Here is a 21,217-nt window from a genome sequence, read left to right as displayed (position 1 = left end):
ATATCTCGCCATGATCTGTGAGACCAGGAATAGTTTCACAGATCCTTCTTGATCTGTGAACTTTTAAGGTCCTGACCTCAAGACATACCTCCACTAAACAACAGTGGACCGATGTTCATTTTACCCCAGCAAATTTTAGTTTAAATTACAGGATTTTAGGAGAATTCCCAGTCTCAGCCTTTTAGAGGCACCAACATAAAGTTCATCTTTCTTCACTGCAATACAAGCAAACAGCTTCAGGAAACAAGACTAAGGAATGTATTTACTGTGAAAATGGGAGCCTTGTAAAATTGGAGAAAATTCTGTGACTCTGTAAGGCCAGAGTCAAGATGAAATTGCCTCTGCAGCAGGACGCACAGTGGCTTCTGTTTCCCAACATCTGCTTTAATCAGGCTACAAAGAACTTTCCAACAGCTTCCGTAATAAATAAATAAATAAATCATGTTGCAATAAAAAAGTAAGCTATACTTTACCTGAAAATGTAAACGTGCTCCATTCTTAACAAGTACTGACATTTTCTGTGTTTTATGCATGTTGAGTGATTTGGATAGGTGGGTAATGTCCTGGATTCTCCATGGATGTTTACCTGTCCTGGCTTAATGGGTTCAGCTCTGCTGTGTGCATGTGCTTAAATACCCACATAGATATATGAGTCATACCACATTAATACAACAATGTACTAAACAATACGACTGACAATAGGCAGCAATTTTAAGTACTGACCACCTCTCTCCTTACCTCACACACTTCAGAAAATGACGGCTTGGAAGAGGTAAAAGCTAATCTGCTGGCAGCACTCACTCGGTGTGTGCTCTGAATCTCTAATGCATTCTGAGTTGTGGTAATAAATTTAATACCATTAAGGGCCTGTTCCATCTCCCAGATGGATATGACACAAAATCCAAGCCTGTGAATGGAAAAAATACTGTTGATTTCAACAGCTTTTCTAAAGAGTGGCTTAGGAAACAGTGGGAGCTCTTGTGCACTGAGCACTTTTGAAGATCCAGCCCCTTTGAACAGGAGGCAGAACTCTCTTAAATACCTGCGCCTTTATGCTCCCTTTCGGGTGGCAGCATGTCTTCCTTCCAGCATGACAAACAGCTGCTAATAGGATATTTTTTAAAAAGCCATCACCCCAAAGCTTGACTGCCTCTCCGTGGTTCAATTGCCACTTTGGTTTGTGGTTCAATAACCACTTTGCCTCCCTCCCTGTTTGTAAAACTGAACAAAATGCACCGAGAATTGCAACGAGATTGCAGGTAAGGGGCAGCACTATGAAACATCTTCCCCTGCTCACTCCTGCGAACGCAGGGTAGGAGCCTGTATCACGCATTCACTCCTGCAAACACACATTTTGAGACCTCACTATGGTCTTGTGGCATTTAACCCTCACATTTCTTTTCATCTCTAGAACCGAGCGTACGCCACCAGCTGGCAGATCCAGCCCCAAGGCGTTCGTCCTCCTTGAGTACTTCAGGGCTGCCTTTTTGCCCCAGCCCCACGCAAGGTGGCACATCCTGCAGCCACCCCTCAACCTCTGCATCTGCCAACACATTGAGCTCCCTAAGTGAGCACAGCTGAGGACCTTTCTCAAATCTCCAGCATGAGACTGGCTCAGGTCTTTTCAACACGTTAGCACCTTACCTTTGAGATATAAATGACAGTGAGGCTGGATCCCAAGGTAAGCAAGAGGCAGCAGCTGTGTGCTGCTGGCAGGGCACAGCTTGGGGCAGTGGTTGTGGTGGTAGCACTGGTCTTATCACGGGTGGCTGCACGACCCGTAACCCGGGCGTCAGTGCTGCTAGTTCAGCCTCTAATTGCACTGTTGTTAAGCATAATGGCACACAAAAAGTGTATATTTTTGTTACAAAAGGGTTAAAATCCTCTTATTGTAAATTTCCATCCCTACACCCCAAAATGTTTCATTTCTTAAAATCAAAAGCTAATTTACATGCCTGATTGCTCATTTAGAGACCAGGGGAATTGAAGCGATCCTTTCCCATACGAAAAAATACAATTTAACTTTTTCCTCATTATTAGGTATTGGCAAGGCAGACACCGACCAATTATCCTATGAAAAATATATCAGTGTCCCCCCCCAGAGCGAGGGGGGCCGACGTTGCCTGGTGACAGACACACCGAGCCACCAGCTGCGCTCTGCCTTCGCTACCGCCGACAAACCACAGGCTATTTCTGTCCGAGGCAGGAGCCGAGCATTCACGATCCCACCACATTCCTTTCACTTCGTTTTTAAATTCCCGTCAAGCTCCACGCGCTATTGTCAGAAGCGGCGAGGATGGCGGGCGTGCAATCTGCAGGCAGATGGGATAGCCAGGACAGAAACAAAACGTCCTAAAGCTGCTGAAAGCGAGGTTGCTTCAGCTCCAATCTCCAACCAACACTACACCTGAGCCTACAAAGGATCCAGTTGGCACCCAAGCAGGTTCAGTTGCTAAAATAGATAGACTTTCCAGAAGGCCATATATACTTAAAATACAGTCAGTTCCAAGGCAGGCCTCCTAACTGCAAAACACTAAGGAGCTGAATGCTGAAGGTTAGGACACCGCAGCAAACTTGATTTCTATGAAGAGGCACCACAGGAAGGTCAGAATCAACACTGGGAACAGATTTATTTATTTATTTATTGTAACACAATTTCATTCTCTCATATCATTTCAAAGTGCTCTCTATTTTCAGGGGTTTTACACATCATTCAGTTACTTGGACCTAAAACCAGTTCCCTGTTTCTGTTCATCTTAGCCCTGCTTACCCAAGCTACATGCATGCAAAACCTTTCTTTGCACTTTTAACACTGTGAAGTCATTTCATAAGTGCTTTTAAAGTTATTTCATATCAGAAATCCTTTGGAGTGCTGATGGTACTACCGTGGCGCACACCCTAAACAAGAAATGCAGAAAGCTAAGCAGAAAACAAAGGGCAGCAGATGGATTCAGACAAGGAGAGAGAATATGTGATGCAAACCCTCTGCTGCCCTAACGACTTTGGTAATTAGGGCATGATCTCCCCCCAGGTCTGCCAGTGCTGCTGACCACTCAGCGCCCACAGCTACCTTCATGGCTCCAGCGGCAGTAGGACACTCTACTTATAGCAAGGGTTTTTCTCTCTACAGTAAAGTTCCTATAGCAGCAGAAATCTACAGCTGTCTTTTTTTGTAAGCAAGATTTCATTTCAAGCCACTTTTGTGTTGCAGCCTGGTATAACCCCATAACCATCTTGTATTATCATTTCTTCTCTCTTATGATGTGTGTTTATTTTCCAGTAGACATATAGGTTTGTGCCTTTCTCTGCAGTATCACTCTGTCCTCGTACAGCTGTTGACTCGAGCTCTTCTCTCTGCCTTTTTATGTTTAAATTCAGCATAAAAGGAATTCTGGGACAGGACCATGTGCTGAGCACCTCCAAACTTCCATTCGCATGGGAAATATTTCTTCACAGGTGCTACTTGTTCCCAATCAGATTAGGATCAGTGGAAAATGCTCATCATCCTTTAGGATATCTAGCATTCACACTGTTATATAATTAACTCTCCTTACCACCTGCATTTGTCGAATTCCAGCAAAAACAACTTTCTTGCCAATGACCTCACTTTTGGACGAGCATAGAGCACAGTGACTCAGCCTAGGGGTAGGTGAGAGCAGTCACTCCAGCACAAAATTGCTGTGCTTTGTGTTGAGGATATTTATTAGTAATTGGATTGCCTCTGAAATTACAACAACAGTGGATAATCTACCCCCTAGAAAAAACCTGGATATTGTTGGCCTGCTTCTTTATAGCAAATGGAAAAAAAGGTAATTATTATACATGCCAAATGCATCAGTCCTAACGCGTGCATGTTCAAAGCACTCTGTGTGCCATTTATTTCTTCTTACAGTGGTTTGGAGAAGGAGCACCCTTCAGAGAGAAAGTCTGCGGAGAAGATATGAAACAAGCCCTTCTTATCTCACTTGCCCTAAAAGATCTCAACTGATTTTAATTAAACTAATCAGAAGGTGGCAATTTGGGCAAGATTTAGAGTACAGGGGAAAGAAACATTGTTCAAAAGGTACAGCTTCCCTGCTTTTTATCAGCACAGCCCAAACACAAGCTGAGGACCATGAGTCGAAATATTCTCTCCTGTTGAGCGGTGGATGGGATAAGCTGCAAGGATTGAATTTGGCCCTGAATGAAGATGCAATATTATTCCCCGTGCTTCATAATGTACTGAAAGCCACTTTGTGCTCATATATTTTCTTTTTATGCTTATCTTTTGGCAGAGGTGCTGCAAAATATGTGGTAGAGCTGAGAAGATTTTCTTCAAGGATGTTTTAAGCTCCCAGGTATGAAAGTTGCTCAAAGTCTACTATTATTATTGCCCTTTAGGAAAAACATCTGTGAAAACTCTGATTGCATTCACTTTAAGGCTTGCTGTTATATTTATAAACAGAAGTGATGGTGGTTTGGCTTTTTAGAAGCCCATTTTGCTGTTTATCTGTAGAGGGAAAAAAGATATAGAACAAGAAGTACGTTTCAGAGGGATGTCTTAAACAGCACAACTAGAAAAAGTTTCCCATCTGCTACAATTCCATTAAATGCTGAAATGAAGAATTTTCAAGCTTGTGATTTTGGTGCTAAAGGTGTAAGCAGTTCTAGTCACATTTACAGTTTGTATCCATCCAGGCATATGTGGAGAGTTTACAGATGCCTGAGAAAAGCCTGAAAAAGGCCTAAATTTGTACTCACAGACAACTACACTTTGATTAATGAATCGCATTGACACATAAACCTCTGCTTGTATATCAAAGACTTCTGAGTACGTAAATCTCTCTGGATAGGAAAATATTCCATTAGCAGTAAACAGAAATGCATTTGAAAAACAAGCAAACAAAAAACCTAAATCAACCAACCAATAAACAACAACAAAAACAACAAAAAGCCTTTCTAAATATCTGTCACTGCTATAAGCACAGTATTTTTCAGCCTATGGCTGTCTTTATAATCATTTCAAATGAACAAAATTCTTCAAGAATTAGCTCCGTATGACAAACTGAAGAATCCTCAAGAAATATGCTCTTTTGTTTCCAGTTAGCTGTGGAATAGTCTGGAATGTTTAACTGGCCTTCATGAATGGCTACACCATGTTTTAATCTTATTCTTGTGTACCAAAGCTTGACCCACCTTGCCTGTAACACAAACAGCACATGACCCACAAAGAGGATAATTGTGTTCAAGTTTCATAGTACTGCCAATAATTACTTTCGGTGAAAGGATGAGCTATTCCACAGCCCTCACTGTGAATGGAGGGCACAGGAAATTCTCAGAATACAGCGTGTGCACTCAGAGTCCCAATATCTGTACTGTTTGAAGAAACGAATTACATCTGCACATAGAAACTCCATGTCCACATGGGTATGTGAACTTGATGATGACAGTAATAGGGATTTATGCCTTTGAATAGAAAACTTGCGAATGTGTGTCTGGTTAAGTTAGCCTGTGTTTTGCAGATGAACCTATCACTTGGCCAGCTCAAAAATTAGAGCTGGCAGTTAAAGAGATTAACTAAGGTAGGTATGCATGTAGTAGATACATACGTGGCATTGAATTTCAAGTGCAGCTCGTGACTGTCGTTCTTAGGGTAGTGCAGCTTTTTGTTTATTTTGTTCTGTTTGTTTTTTTGGTTGTGGACAATGTCAGCTTTATTTCTGACTATTATGAAATGATAAATAAAATACCATATTCCACGTAACAGGGGGAAAATTCCCAATCCCAAAACAATCCTCTCTGAAGTTACAAAGAACAGTCATAATTCAGCAGTGATAAGGATCTAAATAATTGAATGAACTTCTAATGGTCAGCCAGCAAGCTGGGTTTTATGTCAGGATATAATCCTTGTAGGACTCCCTAGTTATTAAAGACAAAATGAATTTGCTGTATTGATTCCTTTTTATTGTTATTATTTATTTTTATACACCTATGTTTCAGTAGTTTCTGTTACTTATTTTTGGTAGTTTGACAGTTCTTCAGCTCTCTTTTAAACAAAAGTCATTCAGAAATGTGACTATATGTTATGAGATTCAGTGGGATATTCCAAACCATATAGTTTAAGACTAAAGAAAAATCTGGCAAGTCTAGATTTTGTTTCTACCCAGACTGCAAGTTACTGGAACAGAAATGAAGTGCGTGTAAAATTGCAGAAATACATTTCTTTTCTTGCCTTCATGCTTCTGAATAGCTGAGACAGACCCCAAAGCTCCTAAATTGTCAAAATTAAGGCAGGAAGGGAAATGCAGTCCTCTCGGGAGCTTTTGCGGCGAGAAGGCTGCTATGGCAAAAGCTGTCAGAGACGCAAGGTGAGCGCACACCTGCTGGCAACAATTCCCCATGGAGATGCTAATTGCAAAGCAGAGATGGGAGGTAAGTGAAAGGAGTGTATGCTTCAAGACAAAGAAATTATTAAAGAATGATATGATTAGTGGAGTTTTCCTTCCTGAAAAACTACCTAAAGACTCTATGTGTGAAAAGGCTTAAGGTAAGCAGAGCTCTGCTCTCCCAGAGCAGTGCAGCAGGGCTGGGAGTCAGAGATGAAAGTGATTGATCTTGATGCAATGGTGGCTCTAAAGGACAAGATTGTGCTCCTGTGTTGGTAAGGAGGAGAACTGGGTTCATAACTTTTCAGATACCAGTATATTATGCCCTTTGTCTACAGCAATTTCGGTGCACTTTATTAAAAGCAAAATAGAGCAACACTTGACAGTCTATTTTCCTTCTCCTCCTTCTCATGCTACTTCATGCATCATTTGTACAGTTTTCTGCTGGAGGCAAAAATGGAAAGTCTATTGCTTACAGCTTCTTCCCAGCCTTCTGTTTAAAACAAAATATTGAGTTTGGTTATTTCTCACATAACCTCATCTGCAATTTCTTCACTTTTAACTTTCAAATTCTATTCTTGCCTTGACCAGAAAACATCTTATGAAAAATCTTCATTATGTTAAATTCCTTGATATTTATTCCATAAGATGCTTATCAGATATATTGGAGCACATGCTGGAAAACTGTGATACCTGCATATAGATTCACTAAGCCTTAAGAGGAAGAATGTCTTACTGTTATCCAGTTATCTTAAATCACAATCCAGTTCCAATTAATGAAATGTATAGATAGGTGTATTTATAATATAAAAAGTAGATCACACAGTAACAAATTACATGGGTGAATAAACAAAAGAAAAACTTCTTGATCTATCCTGAGGCCACATCAGAAAATCATCTCCTGCATTTAACTTGCTAGTAAACAACTCTCTTTCAGAGAAGCGTAAATCTCCTCCTCCTCCTCCTGGTGACTATGTTTTGTTTTTCTGTGAACTCTACCTAATACCAAAATAACAATGATACCAAAATTCATCTACTACTGATTTCTGAAAGCATTGCAGGTTTGATAGGTTTGGGGCAATGGATATTTCATCTTTTATAGTGCACACTGGAGCACATCCAAATAGCCTTTTAAAATTATAATTGAAGTTTTATACATGTAATAACCTGACTACTGAAATTACTGAAATGCAAATTAAAAATAATTACTATTGCTGTCGTATATTTATCTTCTATAGGCAAGAGTTGTCCTACAGCACAACTGACATCTAATGGGGACTTTTCAGGGACCATTTCAGCCTCTATGCCTTATTTCTGCAGAAGAGGGGAGCAGAGGGAAAGCAGATCAGAGGAACATTTAGCCCCCTATTTCCATGTAGCCATTCAAGCTTAAAATCCTACTCCTGGCCTTTCTGGAGTTAGCTCATGTAGCCCTTAAACACAACTTCAGGTTATCCCAGGACTAGAAGCAGTAGTGTTCTTGTTTCCTCCAAAAATTCCATGCAATCAACTGTATTTTAGTTTTTATGTTCCCCCATCCATTTTATTGTTGCTTCAGATACAATGTGCTCAAGGAGGGATTTCCAAATTGTGTTACATCCCTCACCACTGGTGATACAAAATTACTTCAAAGCATTATGAAAAGGCTAATTGAATAGCTAAATTTCTCTTCAGACATGTGCGTTCCCCATGTATGGAGTCTGGCACTGCAGCAAGAGAGGAGCAAATTAAATCTGGTAATCCACAAGTGCCAGTGATGCAGGCTGAAGATGACAAGTTTGTGTGTTGTTGTGGCAGATTATTTGAAAGAGGAGGCAAAGCTCAGACTGGAGCAGCAGGTGAGAAGCATGTTTAGCTAACTTGTTGGCACCCACTCATCCAGGAGATTTCACAGTACTTTGTACAGTTTTTTGGTTGATAATTTAAAGCACTTCCCCGTTCTGAACAACAATGCTTCCATCCTCCCTGAATTCAGCCTTTACTTGCTGCTGCTCCTTGTCCATGAGCTTGTTTCTGCCAGGCTCCATAAGCCTGACAAGAGTGTGAGAAGTTTGCAGAGTTGATGCGTAAACTTTATCTTTCCAAGAAAATGCTATCTATATTAAATGCTAAAATTAACCAAGGCTAATTGGTTGCCACACACAGAGCACGATATGCTCTACTGGATAAAGGAACAAATGTATTAGTAGATTTAAACTGTTCCATTATTCTCTATTACAGAAAGTGTGCTCACCCTATTAAACTTGTGGCATTAGAGCCACGCTACTGACTGCTCTTACATGCCGAATACGGTCTCCTGGGCTGGCCCCAAGAGCCATGGCTCAGAATTAACCAAAAGGAAACAAACCTATTTAAAATACAAATGCGTGTTCTGACCTTTCACATATCCTGGAAATTATTTGCAATTAGAGCTTCATTCCTCTAAGTCTCAGAGAAAGCCACGGATATTGAATAGTACAACTTTTGTATTGATTTGTGCTTCCTAGGACAACACTGTTATTTTATTTCAGATCCTTTATACAGAATGACCCTGGTCACTATCAGAGATTCACAGCTAGAGAATTAGGACACTCTCATCAGTTATCTCCCTTTTTCTGGATAAGACAAGTAGTGAACCAGAGACAATGGAAAGAGCAGTTGAAAGCAGGGAGCATTTAGCGTGATTACCCCTTCTGCACCGGTACAGAAAGCTGCTAACATGGCAAACGGAACCTCTACATGGCAAATTTAACTTTAAAATTGCTCCCCAGAGTCCTTGGAAACAATTAACAAAGGTCACGGGTGATTTCCCTGGTAGCTCTTGTCCCATAACTGGCTTTGTGCCTCAAGACCTTACTAGGGCTCTAGGCTTACCAAGCTGTGTGAAGGTATTACGGTTATAGCTGCCTGGTGTAGCTAACACATGAAAGGAAAGGATCACATGAAAACATTCTACGATATAAAGGAAAGACTGTAATGAATTTTAAAGACTAGATTTCCAGCTGGGTAGAAGTCATGAGTTGTTTAAGATCTCCGGTAAAAGATAACTCATTAAAAATGTGTTTGAGTCATAACTCATGCCTATGCCTAGATTCATCTTTCCTGAGATATTTACTTATCTTGGGACCAAAATCATGCTGACATCCCTAGCAGTTAACAGAAGGAGCAGAGTGGCACCTCCACAGGTGGAATCCAGGAGAACTGCCCTCAGAACACAAACATCTCAGTTTCTTCCCTTATTTATGACACAACTTTGAAGCTGAAGAAAACTGCAGGGAATACTCAAAAATTTCTAATTTCTATAAATGTCTTCTAGAAAAGAATTGGACGGAATAATCCTGGACACAGGAAACATAGTTCCTTATTTCCTTCAATGTACATGGAGGTACTTCTGAGCTAGGACTACTGATTCTTCTAAATAACTGAAGCCCATACTTGGGTAGCTAAAATTCAAGCCTGATGAAGGCCAACACAGTATCTTCTTACTCCCTTTCTTCAGTTCCTCTGATTATTTGACAGCACCGTGTTATCCAAATGTTTGTTTAACTTAGAATGTTTGCTTAATTAAAAGCAAGCTTTGCAATGAAAATATACTGCCTGGTGTCTGCATATTTTATTGCAGATTGAGCTGAGGGGACACTAGGAAGACGAGCTATAGTATTACCAAAATACTATACACTAAGCAAACAAAAAGATAGAGTTTTCTTTTTTTTTTTGTTCAATCATTGTAAATGGATGCAAACTTTTTTCTTTGTCATTTAATTTTAAATTAGTCTATTCAGACATCTGCTAGGATCTGCCTGAATTTAAAAAAAAATGAACACAAATCTGATACGAGCACTCAAGTTCTGCTTTCCTCAAATCTCATTAACTTGCAGGGACACACTGTGGAACTAATTGAACATCCCTAGCACAATATTCTAGACTTTCTGATTTAACTTTATTATAGTCAGAAGGAATAAGATTGTAGAAAGAAAAATGTTGCTGAAGACTCAATAGCATACAGTCTTGAAGTGGATCAATAAAAGCAGACTGCTTATCCTAATGCATTATTTTAATTATTGCTCCTTTAAGATGGAAAGAGAATTTTCCCAAAAGTCAGAAAAGCAGTATTCAACACAAAGGTCTTTGCTTTCTTTCAAGAGCCAAGTGTATAGTTTACTTCCCAAAATTTCTTGAGAATCTTTATTCTTACCACTGCAGGGAGAATTTCTGATATTGTTGCAATCTCCTCCTCTTCCTGTGACACATTATGGTTGCATTTTTCAACATTTGCTAAAGGTTCTGAAATTGCTCTACAACACCAACGAATATTCTGCTGACTGTGAACATATTCTGAACTAAACATCTGTTGCAGAACTCCAGAAATCATAGAGGAATTGCATTTGGTAACACAGATGGTCTTTTCAGGTCTATGTTCCTACCATATCCAATAGCTAGGACTTTCAAAAACAGATTAACAAAATTGAAGGGCTTTTATTTGTTTTATGTTTGTGGGATTTATATCTGTACCAACATAACAATCATCTGGAAATCCCAGTAATTTCGGCAGTCAGACTGCCGGTTTAATTCTACTTGAAGAGATACTTTAGTATTGATTATTATTATTTTTTGAGAAATCTGAATAAGAATAAATTTCCTTACTAACTGGCAGAATCTGAAAAGTATCTGATTTCAAGTTGCAAATCCTACAAGTAGAATAACCTCAATTCTATGATATATGGTAACAGAAGGATTTATAATATGAGGTGTAAACTCTTGTAATCCTTGTCTACTACTGCATGTTCATGAAGTTTAGAGGATAGCTACTATAAGAGAAACTTTCTTTCTTAGGGCATCCCCATTCAAGGTTGCTGTCAAAGCTGTATAAGAAACAGCCATGTAGTTTTCATGGACTTTCCAGATACCCATCCCATCTCTATAATCTCTTTAAATAAATAAATAAAACAAATGTCCCTTTTTCTATGAATAATGGGAAATGAGGAAGAATCAATCATTGGCAAAGTAAAAGATGCTTAATATTGATTGTTTTTCTGAAGGATGAGGAAGCTTTTCTAATGGTCTTTTGGGACCAGGTGGAGGGGATAGCTTATAGATTTGTTTTCCTTTCTGTATTCTCAAAGGAGTAAGGAAAACATGAGGCTATGATAGATTATAATTCTGCAAGGAATGACTAATGAGTTACTGAACTACCATTGTAGCAGTAGTGGAGGAAGTAATAACCAGAGTAATTGGGTTTATTGGGTTTCTGCTTAGCACACATCCAGTCCTCCCCTAACATCCTGTCCCTTCAAATCACTTTTATGCTCTATGTCTTTCCTCTTATTTTTATTATACCTGACTTGAGTTATTTCATAAGATTTGACCTTGTGTTCTTAATCTCATGTACTTTTTCTGAATAGTTTATCTTCTTTACTCACCTTCAATAACTTCTGTCAAATAGTCTGTATAAATATAACATCTTAGTCTGTAATGCCAGGCTATATGTGACTCAGAGAGAGGATATACATTAATATAGCCCCAAGAGCTAAATCTCTCATTCTCAGAGAAACAGGTTTAAAAATAATACTTTAGGATACATTTCACTGAAGTGCATGGCTCTCTTGCACAAGTTACACCGGTACATGTGTTTAAATTAATTACAGCTTCAGTTTATTTATTTTTTTATTTTAACAGGTAGGAAACAGCAAGAATTACATGAAAGTTCAAAAAATAGCTATTGTTTTCTATGATGTTGTGGTTGTATTTTTTTTTCCTTCCTGAGAGGCTTTTACACTCCTGCTGTGAAAATGTCTCTGTTGAAATGTATTCTTGCAGGGGAAAAAAAAATCCCACATTTCATATTTCCTGACGGTGACATTCCACTTCCAATTCCCCAAGAGCAAACTAGACATTTCATTCAAGCCTAATGACACAGTAGCTGGTTGTTCCCTTAAGCTGAGTGGTTTGCATAGTGATTTTATTCCTCTTGCAATATTATGTCATGCTGTTTCAACAGGATCTCCCTTTGGGGAAGTGTTTTCAGCCCCCACTCATGCTTTCAGCATATCTGGAACTTGTATTCACAGATTTCCCAATGGCTGTTCATTTCACAGCCAGTGCAAAGGCATGGCTCATGGTTTCTCATTTCCACTACATATGCTCTAATCCCAGTTGGTTTCATTCGCTCTCAAGAGAAAACTGATAATCCAGAAGTTGTTTGGTCTAACTGTTATTGTGTCCCTATCTAACAATAATTTTCATAGCTTGTATATCAGATAAATTCTTTTAGGGAAAAAGAGACATTTTTGTAGCCAGTCTGCATCTTCCACCTATAAAAGAGTAACTGCAATGCTTACTTCCTTTTTGAAAGACTGAGATGAGTTGATGAGAAATAATGCTGTAAGAGCTAAGTGCCCTTTTGATTCCTGAGTTTATTCTCCCTGTATCTTTGTACAAAGGAAAATAAATTATTATGAAGCTACCTAGGAGATGACAATTGCTGCTTGACCTTCTAGTTACAGACTGTGCAATGTAACTTAAATAAGGCAACACACGAGTCACTGCAGGAAGAGAAAAGTGCAAAGGTTTCAGAGAGTTTGAAGTGGTCAATTTTGCTTTTCAGCCTTTAAAGTGCAGTCTCTTGGGATGAGCTCAGTTTCCATGCAACAAAATCAACAAGGAAAACAGTTCTACAGTCCTTCCATGCAATGGTTGTGGGAATCTTTTTTGACAAGTTAGGCATCTTCTCCATTTCATTTATAAAGCCTCCAGTCAGGCACAAGACCATGCATTCATGTTTTCTATGTAAAAGTAGAAGATTTCATCCTCACTGAAAATATACAGTGTATCACTGAGACAGTTAACTCTGACAGTTCAGAGGTTTTTGAGGATTAGCATGCACTGGTTGTGTCTTCAGCTGTGATCATGATCATACTAAGATTATGCGCCAGGTCTGATACATGACAATTTGGATCTGTGTAATTTCCTACAGCTTAGAAACAATAATAATAAACGGATAATATATTAAAAAGCTTCAGACATACAGGTATTATTAGGAGGCCCAATTGACTCTAAAACGTCATTCTGAAGTCAGTAGGTGCAAGGCAAGGCCACGAATACAGGCTGGGGCAAAGTCCTGCTTCCCTGGGGAGTCCCATCAGGGTCTCAGCATCATCAATTTCCCCTTTACAGAATCTATGGATGGGGCATGAATTAACACCAGTTCTGGAGGCTTTCAGACATTTTGTGGTATCCTTCTGTGGTTACCTGCACTTCATTAGACAGAGAGAAGAAAAAAGTATTTCTAATGGAGAAAAATTATATACAATAAGGGATTAATCAAGTCTCATATAATGCAGAGATTATTAGAGTCTTTATATTTCTTAGATTCACTCTAGCTATTCAATGAGTATGGTTTTAGTGGCTTTCTTTCTTTATCCATTAAGCCTTGAATTGAATCCCCCTTGTTTTATACACTAGCCTCCTCCAACTCTGCTAATAGAAAGATCTTGGCACTTTTCAAATCCGCAGAACGTGGCTGCAGCAGAAATAACACGTACAAGCGTGGGTACCTTCATTTAGGTAGAAGGCAGGAAAAAGGACTGATGATAAGTGTAATAGTAAATGCATTAGGCCAACAGGGTCAACAGCTAATCTTGATGCAGTCTGAAAAAGGTTATTTTAATTCCAGTGATTGTCCCCAACCACCAGCAGCAACTGATGTGCTGCCACTTTTATCAGCTTGCTGCTTGCCATGTTCATATGCAGCCACACTGCAAGATGAACACAAATTACCTGCTCAAGTCAATGAAAGTGATTGCTTCTGCTTACATTATTGATCAGCTGCGTTGCCTATACAAAGCTCGGTCATTGTACCACCAGTAGCTTATTGAGGATGAGTTGTCTGTAGTTACCGCAGTATTTAGACGAGCAAGGAACAGACTAATTTTTATTATACTGATGATCATTATTATTTTTCTTAATGACTAGCATTTATATGATGCTGATCATGCAGTTACCCTACGGCAGTCAGCAAGCTTCACAAAAGGTTTTACAAGCTATATTTCCAAGCCTGAAAGCATTATTATTACTATTGCAACTACTTGTGATGTGGCCTACGGCCGAAAGAAAGATCATGGTTATCTTTTATAGGTGTTGTGCAACTTCTTAATCACAGAAACCATCGTGTATTCCTACCTTTAAACAGACCATACAACAGAGCCTACATCTATGACATGTATGTGAAGGGCCACAGGTGGTGAAGGACATGCCATAGGTGTCCAGTTCACCAGCTCTGTAAGTGAAAAATCACAGAAGCCACCAAGAAGGGCCTGCCACTGTTCACAGACATTCATCAGCATTGTCACAGCCAACCAAGGAGCCAACATGGTCACCATCTCAGGAGGCTCTTTTTCACTTTCAGCTTTTCAGGGGGTATAAAGTTCCTACGGAACACAGTCTGTTTTATTTTGCTAATTTTTCATATAAAGTTTGAAGTATTTTGTCAAGTATTCAGTAAATGCCCTAAAAAATATACAAGTATACACATACTGCATATATACAATATTGTACATTTATACGTTATGTTGTTATAGTAAATACTAGACCAACAGCCTGGAACCAGGGTGTCTTGAAATCTGTGAAGCCCTATTGGGCAGGTTTCTCTGCCTTCACAGAGATGTCCACATGCTGTTACGTGCTGTCATTTAATAGTTTGAGTTCTGTCTGACTGTCCTATGCACCACATATAAGGGCACAGGGAGTTTGCAGCAGCCTATTTGAGAATCCTGCCTTTTTCACAAAATCAGGGCACCTCTAGATGCCTTTTCTTCCCAGTGCTTTAACTCCACATTTGTGTGTTAAGGGGGAGGCAATTAATTACAGAGGTTTCAGCAGAGCTGAGAGCTCTTCACTGGAAGACACCTTAATATTGGGTAGAAATAAAGCAATCCAAGAACTTTGGACTGACTCCAAGACTAATGCTCATCTCCTTTCTTTATGAATACTAAGAGAGAGTTGCCTCCACTCCCCCAAACATATTTGAGGAAATTATTTTTTCCACCTGATTATTTGGCCAATTCCCCATAGCAGAGATAAGAACCACAGCATATGCATTTTGCAGATTACTGATCTTTGTTATTCTTGTATTTAACTATTTCAGCCTAAACAGCTGGAGTACTTTTTTTTTTTTGACCCCATAAAAGAAATTAAATTAGAAAGTTCTGCTCAGCATGGAGAAGTTTAGCCACCTATATTCAAGCCTCACATGAGATGAAACAACTTTTTAATTGTACTTATTAAATGCATCTTTGGTGGATTAGTTGGGGAAAAATATATTTTAAACTAAAAAAAGGTAGCAGCTGGCTAGGAACACTGTTATGAACCATTACAACTTCATGGGCTTTGTAAGTAATATAAGAAGATTGAAAAAAGTATGTTTGTGTTGCTTCTTTGTTACCATTTACTAAGCTATTTTGTCTAAAATGTTGGAGTAAAAGATGGGATTTCCACCAACATTAAATCATTGATTTCTATACTTAAAAGATGAGAGAGAAAACCTGACTAATTCATTCATTGATTCTGAATAAGACCCAAGACATGGGAACTACTCCAGCATATCAAAGAGAACAGAAGTTACTTCCAAGTTCTGGTAGTTATCCAGTCCCTGGTGTTTCAGGGATTGATGTCTAATTATTGAGTTTGAAGCTGGTACCACCCAGAATCCACTGCCTGGCAGAAGGCACACTTATATTACTCTACAGCTATCAGAAAACGTGCAAGGAGCACACCAGGCATGTGTTGTACCCAAATCCTGCAGCAGAGACATCCCCAAGCAGCTCCTGTTGGGGTAACACGACTGATCTGCACTAACTGAGCTCAAGTTACCCTAACTTCTGTGCTGCTACCTGCTAAGTGCAGCTGATTTTGACTGGCTTCAGTGGTCCTGAAGGGGAGGCGAGGGGGGTGTCCCTGGGCACAGGGGGGACCCACACCAGGCAGCATTGTGGACATGGCTGGGTGTACTGCACACCTTCTCCCACACATCCTGGCAGCATTTGCTAGTATTTTTCTTTTACCTGGAGAATAACTTACAACAGCTATGCATACTTCACAATAACTTTCAGAACAATTTGGCTACATCTGGAATGAATATAGAAATGCACATCTTTTTAGGTATTAATATCCACAGAAAATAGAAAAAGAAAAATCATATTTACTGAAGCTCCTCTCAGACCTGCTTCTAACTAGTTACCAATATAAAATTCTAAACAGGCAACTGACAGCTGGCAAAACGTGAACGAGTTGTGCTAAGGACTAGACTTGCTGTGGGTTTTGCCCCAAGTCTCTTTATGGAATTGGAGCCTCATGAAAAAACAGAGATAAAACAGTAATTGTCATTCAAAAGGGTAAGCTGTCTATAGATCATGAAGATGACAGGCAGTTATCTTGTTGGAAAAATCTGATGTCTGACAAAGTGATAGACATTGTGATTAATGACACATGGGGATTATGGCAGGTTAATGAGGTAAGCCTATCTCACTATATGAACAAAATATCACTGACTTTTTAGGCAGACAAATTGCAATTCTTCTCACACACTACATTTACAGTATTTTTGCAAGTGAAAACACCCCTAAAAATGATTGAACGTTTTCTCTGGCTATTCGAGTTACACTTACAAATCATCCACGATCTTTCCCCTCGGTCTTCAATTGACTTTTTAAAGCCAGATGTAGTTTCCAAGTTCGGTCATGTAACGTCACTGTTTAGATGCTGTCCTCAAAACAGTCCCCCCAGCCCAATGAACGTCCACGTCCACCTGGTTGGCACTACACAAAAGCAGAGCTTGAGCAGCGGTCTGCAAGCTGTGTGAAGGCAGCCACACACTTACCCCACCAGCTGCTGCTCTCCTACAGCAAATCACGACAGGATGACTTTGTTTAATCCTTTCCCGAGAGCCTTTTACCAGTTTTTGGAATCTCCCTCTGGCTGGACTGTGATTAAATGAGGATTTAATCACCAGCCATGACTCCTACAAGCCGCAAAGCCAGACCACAGTGCACGAGGCAGGAGAGGAACAGGGACGTTTCCATGCCATGCCCTTCTGGGTGCAGGCTTGGCACGGGCTCAGCGTAGCCCCGCTGCAGTCACACGTCTTTTCCCCTGCTCACACAATAAACTAAAAAGCGCGTACAATCTGTAAAACTCAGAACAAACATACCATCAAATAGGTGGGGGAAACAACTCAGGCGGATGATAGAGGACAAACAGACAAACCTTCAGCTCGGGGAGCAGGGGAGGCCCTCCCTGTTTATGTCAGCAGGTATAAAAATTAAGTCACATTTAAAGCAAAGCACATTTAACTTCACTGAAAGTGATCAATCTAGATACCTGCATTTGTTGTTCAGGATGCTTGTTTAACACCAGCTCAAAAAAAATAAATTCTGTATAAGATGTATATATTTTTCTGCTGAAGCAGTATTAAGATAACGCAGGTTGTCCATGTGCATAAAAGCAATATAAGATGAAGTTTGTACTGCTTCAGGTCAGGTTGTACTGTGGTAAATATCTCAACTTAGTAAATTCTGGGAGTTATGTTCTGCTAAATAAGGATGAAGCATATTACACTTCAAAACAAGAATCTCAGAAAGCACTTAAATAAAATGAGGTAGTTATTAGTAATATAAAACAGTTAGCGATTGAAGATTTAACACGTCTTGGACTCACAATACAGCCATTCTGAAAATCAGTAACATGCTTGTAGGATTTATAATTCCTTTTGGAAAACACTGTAATTTACTTTGAAGAAATTAAGCCCATTTGATCTTGATATCATTTCAAAGAATTTATAGAAGCTTATTAAGAGCAGAAGATATATTTTCTTTTTTTCTTTTTTGCCATGAAAGCAGCAGTCTTATGAAAAACAATAAGTGTTTTTTTTTTGTGAAAACATACAACCTAACAACTATGAATTTAAGGGGAATTTAATAAAAATCCTTAGAATGTCACATTAATGTGCATTTAAAACAGCCATGTTTCTAAGAGAAACAATAAATAACCTTTTAATTTACAGTACAGAAACTTGTCTGTAAATACTAATGTCTTCCCATTTAATACTCAGTAGATCTATAATTTTCACCTGAATAGAATTTAGAAATTTGGAAAAGGAGCTGAACTATAATTTTAACATAAAGCACATATACAAATATGCATTTGAATGCACGAGACATTGAAGTTAAATTTCTTCTACATATTACAAGCTTGATTCTATCACCTTTGTGCAAAGTAAGTAATCACGTAAACCTAATCTTCCAAGATATTGTGATACTAAGAAACAGGAAGGTACTCAGCAGGACTTTCAAAAGTAGCTCCCTGATTAACCCATTATAGAATCAGTGCTTTTATTTGAGTAATAAAAACTAAGTAATTAAAGATAAAAGCAACCACATACGCAGATAAACATGTCATTGCAGTGGTTTACAGAGGTGTTATGCAGCTAAGCTCCTTTGAAATTTCCATTTGACAGATCTGTATATTTAGGAATATGTCTACTATGAAAATTCAGCTCTTAGGTTTCTGTGTTTTATTGGACCCACCTACAAAGGTCCTTTGTCGTCCAAATACAAATAAAATTATTTTCAATGGTTGTGTTCTTCATCTACTACACTGCTGATAAAGCCGTGGCTGATCTATCAGCTTTGTCTCATGTGTCTTTGGAAAAAGGACAAGTCAGTGCATTACCTTGAATCCCCACAGATCTGCTGTAGGCCTTGTTTTGAGAGAAAATGAGAGATTAGGGATAACAGAAATTATGGTCATGAAGGATTAATCCCTCTGGATGTTTCCCTTCCTCAAGCTTAAATCTCCCCCTCCATCCTCAAATCACCAAGGACTTGTTCGGCATCAGTTTCTCTAAATAAATGTTGTAGGGTGGAACGAGCAAATCCTTCATTACCTCATTACTTTTTATGAGCAGGTCATTTGGCAACCTTGAGGCAGCTACACTGCCTTGTTTCACAATCGCGCTGAGCCAGAAACATGGGTGAAATGAGGACCACGCTCAAAGCCAGCTGCTCCAATTCATCTTGTCTTTCTGTGGTAGACTGATTGCAATGCATGTTGCAAATAGATTAGTTTGCCTGAGAGCAATCTATTTTTGGTTACCAACTTGTATTCTGAAATTACAAAAATATTATTGTTTAAAGGAAATGTGAAATGACCAACGTAGGCTGTTGAAGTGTAATATTAATTCCGTTTTGGTCCAAGTCAATATTATAAAATGAAATATCTCTCAGGCTTTTGAGAAATGATCCATAAGAAGCTGTGAAGGTCAAATTCAAGTGCTTTGGAAGCTGACTCCATGTTAGCTAGAGTAGGAGTTTTTGACAAACTTTACCAAAACTCTCTAGAGCTTATGTATCTGGCAGAGGTTTGAAACTCATGAGAATGACCTTGCTTGGGATTACTCACCCTTCCTGCCTCTAGCTCAGCTGTAATTGCTGCCAGGATCAGTTGAAAGTACTCTGAAACTTGAGCTTCTTATTGTAACCAGAGAGCAGAGTGTGAGATCATGATCACTGCCAAAAATAAAGAATATTTTGCATAAAGGAGATTCAATACAATCACATGTAGTGACTATCACCCGAAATTTCATTCACTCTGATGTTCTCAAGTGATAACAATAGGCAGATCTGAACGCTCATATCCAGCTTCCTGCCATTAATTTTTATTTTTTATTTTTTTAATTTTTTGCAAATGGGCAGATGCAGCCAAAGCATCAGCTACAGGAAGAAAAACTTGTGATGTCAATACTTTGAAACACTTTAAGTATCTTACTCGTCCTGTTGGTTCTAACTTCTTCACATCAAGTAGTCTCATGGAAGGCCTTCAAGGTAATAATTTCCCAAAGTAACATACTTAATCCAATCCTTAGTGAAATTATCCTGCTGCACAAACTAAACTGTCAAGGTCTTCTATGAAGACTTGATAATTTTGCAAAGCGTACTTGAATGCTCGTAAGTCAATGGTACCCTTGACTTGCCAAGGCTGGTTATCCATTGACCATGCTACGTGTTTTAATTTAAGGAGTCATAAGGGTGCAAAGAGGTCCCATTCCAGTCTCAACATCACTAAGACAGATGAGTTTCTCTGCCACTATGCTGGTGATACTTAAGACGCAAAAAGAATGAGGTGACAAGCAGTTGAAGCTTTTGTTTCTCTGATTTGCTTGACCTTCTGGTAGTTAGCCAAACATTAAGAGAAAACTACTGTATCAGGCAAAAGGTTACAACCGATGAGAGATGCCTCCTGAAGCAGTGGTACTCCTGCTTTTCCACACTAAGTGAGTTTTTCCTCTATCAATATGCCTCACTCTACTTTTGAATGCATTCAATACAGCCACTTCTCTGAAATCACAAAATTTTAAATACTGTGTTTTCACTTAAAAACCCAGAATAAATCTCAATTTATTTGTGAATACAGAGCTTTTTATCTCCAATCTTTGCCATAATTGAGTAACTTGATTTCTTTAACTTGTAGTGTCTTCCTCTTGCTCTTCAAAACCGCAAGAATAGTTAAACATCCCTTGCAGAAGAGGATTCACCTCATTGGGTAGTTTATAGACTTTGGTGCCAACTGGATCACTACTTTACTCTGTCAAATCAAATTAATCTTGTCTCAAAATTCACTCCATTATGTTAAATGGATCAGAGATGAACTGCAAGTAATTCAATGGAACCCATGTTCAGATTGAACAATGTATTACAGAAAAACAGTTGAAGAATTAATAGAATTAGTTCAGCTACAGGGAAAGATTTCCATTCAGAATTCCTTTCGAGAGAAGGGCCTGGATTTTTTTCTGCTTGAGGTCACAAGTGCCCCATATATACAAA

General features: G+C 39.0%; 1 protein-coding gene and 1 long non-coding RNA gene across 12 annotated transcripts in view; one reads left to right on the top strand and one right to left on the bottom strand.

Moving 5' to 3' along the window:
• LOC308200333 (uncharacterized protein) overlaps positions 1-21,217 on the bottom strand; it is a 117,993-nt gene that overhangs the window by 22,852 nt on the left and 73,924 nt on the right. Inside the window, exons 1-2 of one of the 11 annotated variants that reach the window (XR_013955503.1) lie at positions 1,043-1,213; positions 739-907 (exon numbers count right to left, since the gene is read on the bottom strand). The exons of 9 other annotated variants lie outside the window; for them this stretch is intronic. Coding sequence is in view for 1 of the 2 variants with exons in the window: in XM_080605921.1 (XP_080462047.1) it covers positions 739-907; positions 1,645-1,822 (347 nt within the window). In the remaining variant the exon portion in view is untranslated. Of the gene's footprint in view, positions 1-738; positions 908-1,042; positions 1,214-1,644; positions 1,823-21,217 lie in introns of those variants that run through there. One more of the 11 variants, XM_080605921.1, reaches the window with a different exon arrangement.
• LOC308200334 lies at positions 1,411-4,195 on the top strand. The gene is made up of 2 exons (XR_013955504.1): positions 1,411-1,681; positions 2,041-4,195. It is a non-coding gene; the product is annotated as an uncharacterized lncRNA (long non-coding RNA).

Source organism: Anser brachyrhynchus, assembly GCF_964034855.1.
Source record: "Anser brachyrhynchus genome assembly, chromosome: 10".
Classification (NCBI taxonomy): domain Eukaryota; kingdom Metazoa; phylum Chordata; class Aves; order Anseriformes; family Anatidae; genus Anser; species Anser brachyrhynchus.
This window is presented reverse-complemented; position numbering and strand designations above follow the sequence as displayed.